Raw genomic sequence first — 414 nt, 5'->3', positions numbered from 1 at the left:
TATATATATATTAAAGGACTTATTATCTGTTATCTATCCCATACAAGCATACACCAGTCAGCACACGCACCTCTGCTTGAGCAGGGCCACATCTTCGGCCAGGTTGTCTCTCTCCACCTGCATCTGGTCTCGATCTTTGCCCATCAGTTCCAGCTGTCTGCGCATCTCTCTCATCTCCTGCTGGCACAGCTCATTGATGCGGCCTGATGGCCCTTGCTGCTGGTCCTTGTACTGACCCAGCTCCAGAGTCAGCTTTGAGTTCTGCTGCTCTAAATACCGGACCTTCTCTATGAAGCTGGCAAAGCGGTCATTGAGTTCCTGTAGTTCTCTTTTCTCATTGCTGCGTGTGGCAAGGAACTCCTGGTTAATGGCCCCTGCCAGTGAGAAGTCCACTTTATCATAAGAGAGACGGGG

General features: G+C 50.2%; 1 protein-coding gene across 1 annotated transcript; it reads right to left on the bottom strand.

Moving 5' to 3' along the window:
- Positions 1 to 70: 70 nt before the first annotated feature.
- LOC107581238 (plasticin-like) lies at positions 71 to 408 on the bottom strand (the record flags this gene model as incomplete). Its single annotated transcript, XM_016266751.1, has 1 exon — positions 71 to 408. A coding segment is annotated over one exon (338 nt), but the record flags the coding sequence as incomplete, so codon positions are not given.
- Positions 409 to 414: the final 6 nt, after the last annotated feature.

Source organism: Sinocyclocheilus grahami, unplaced genomic scaffold (genome assembly GCF_001515645.1).
Source record: "Sinocyclocheilus grahami isolate Dianchi unplaced genomic scaffold, SAMN03320097.WGS_v1.1 scaffold129620.1, whole genome shotgun sequence".
In the NCBI taxonomy this organism is placed as follows: Eukaryota; Metazoa; Chordata; class Actinopteri; order Cypriniformes; family Cyprinidae; genus Sinocyclocheilus; species Sinocyclocheilus grahami.
Note: the sequence above shows the minus strand (reverse complement) of the source record. Positions and strands in the feature narration are given on the sequence as shown.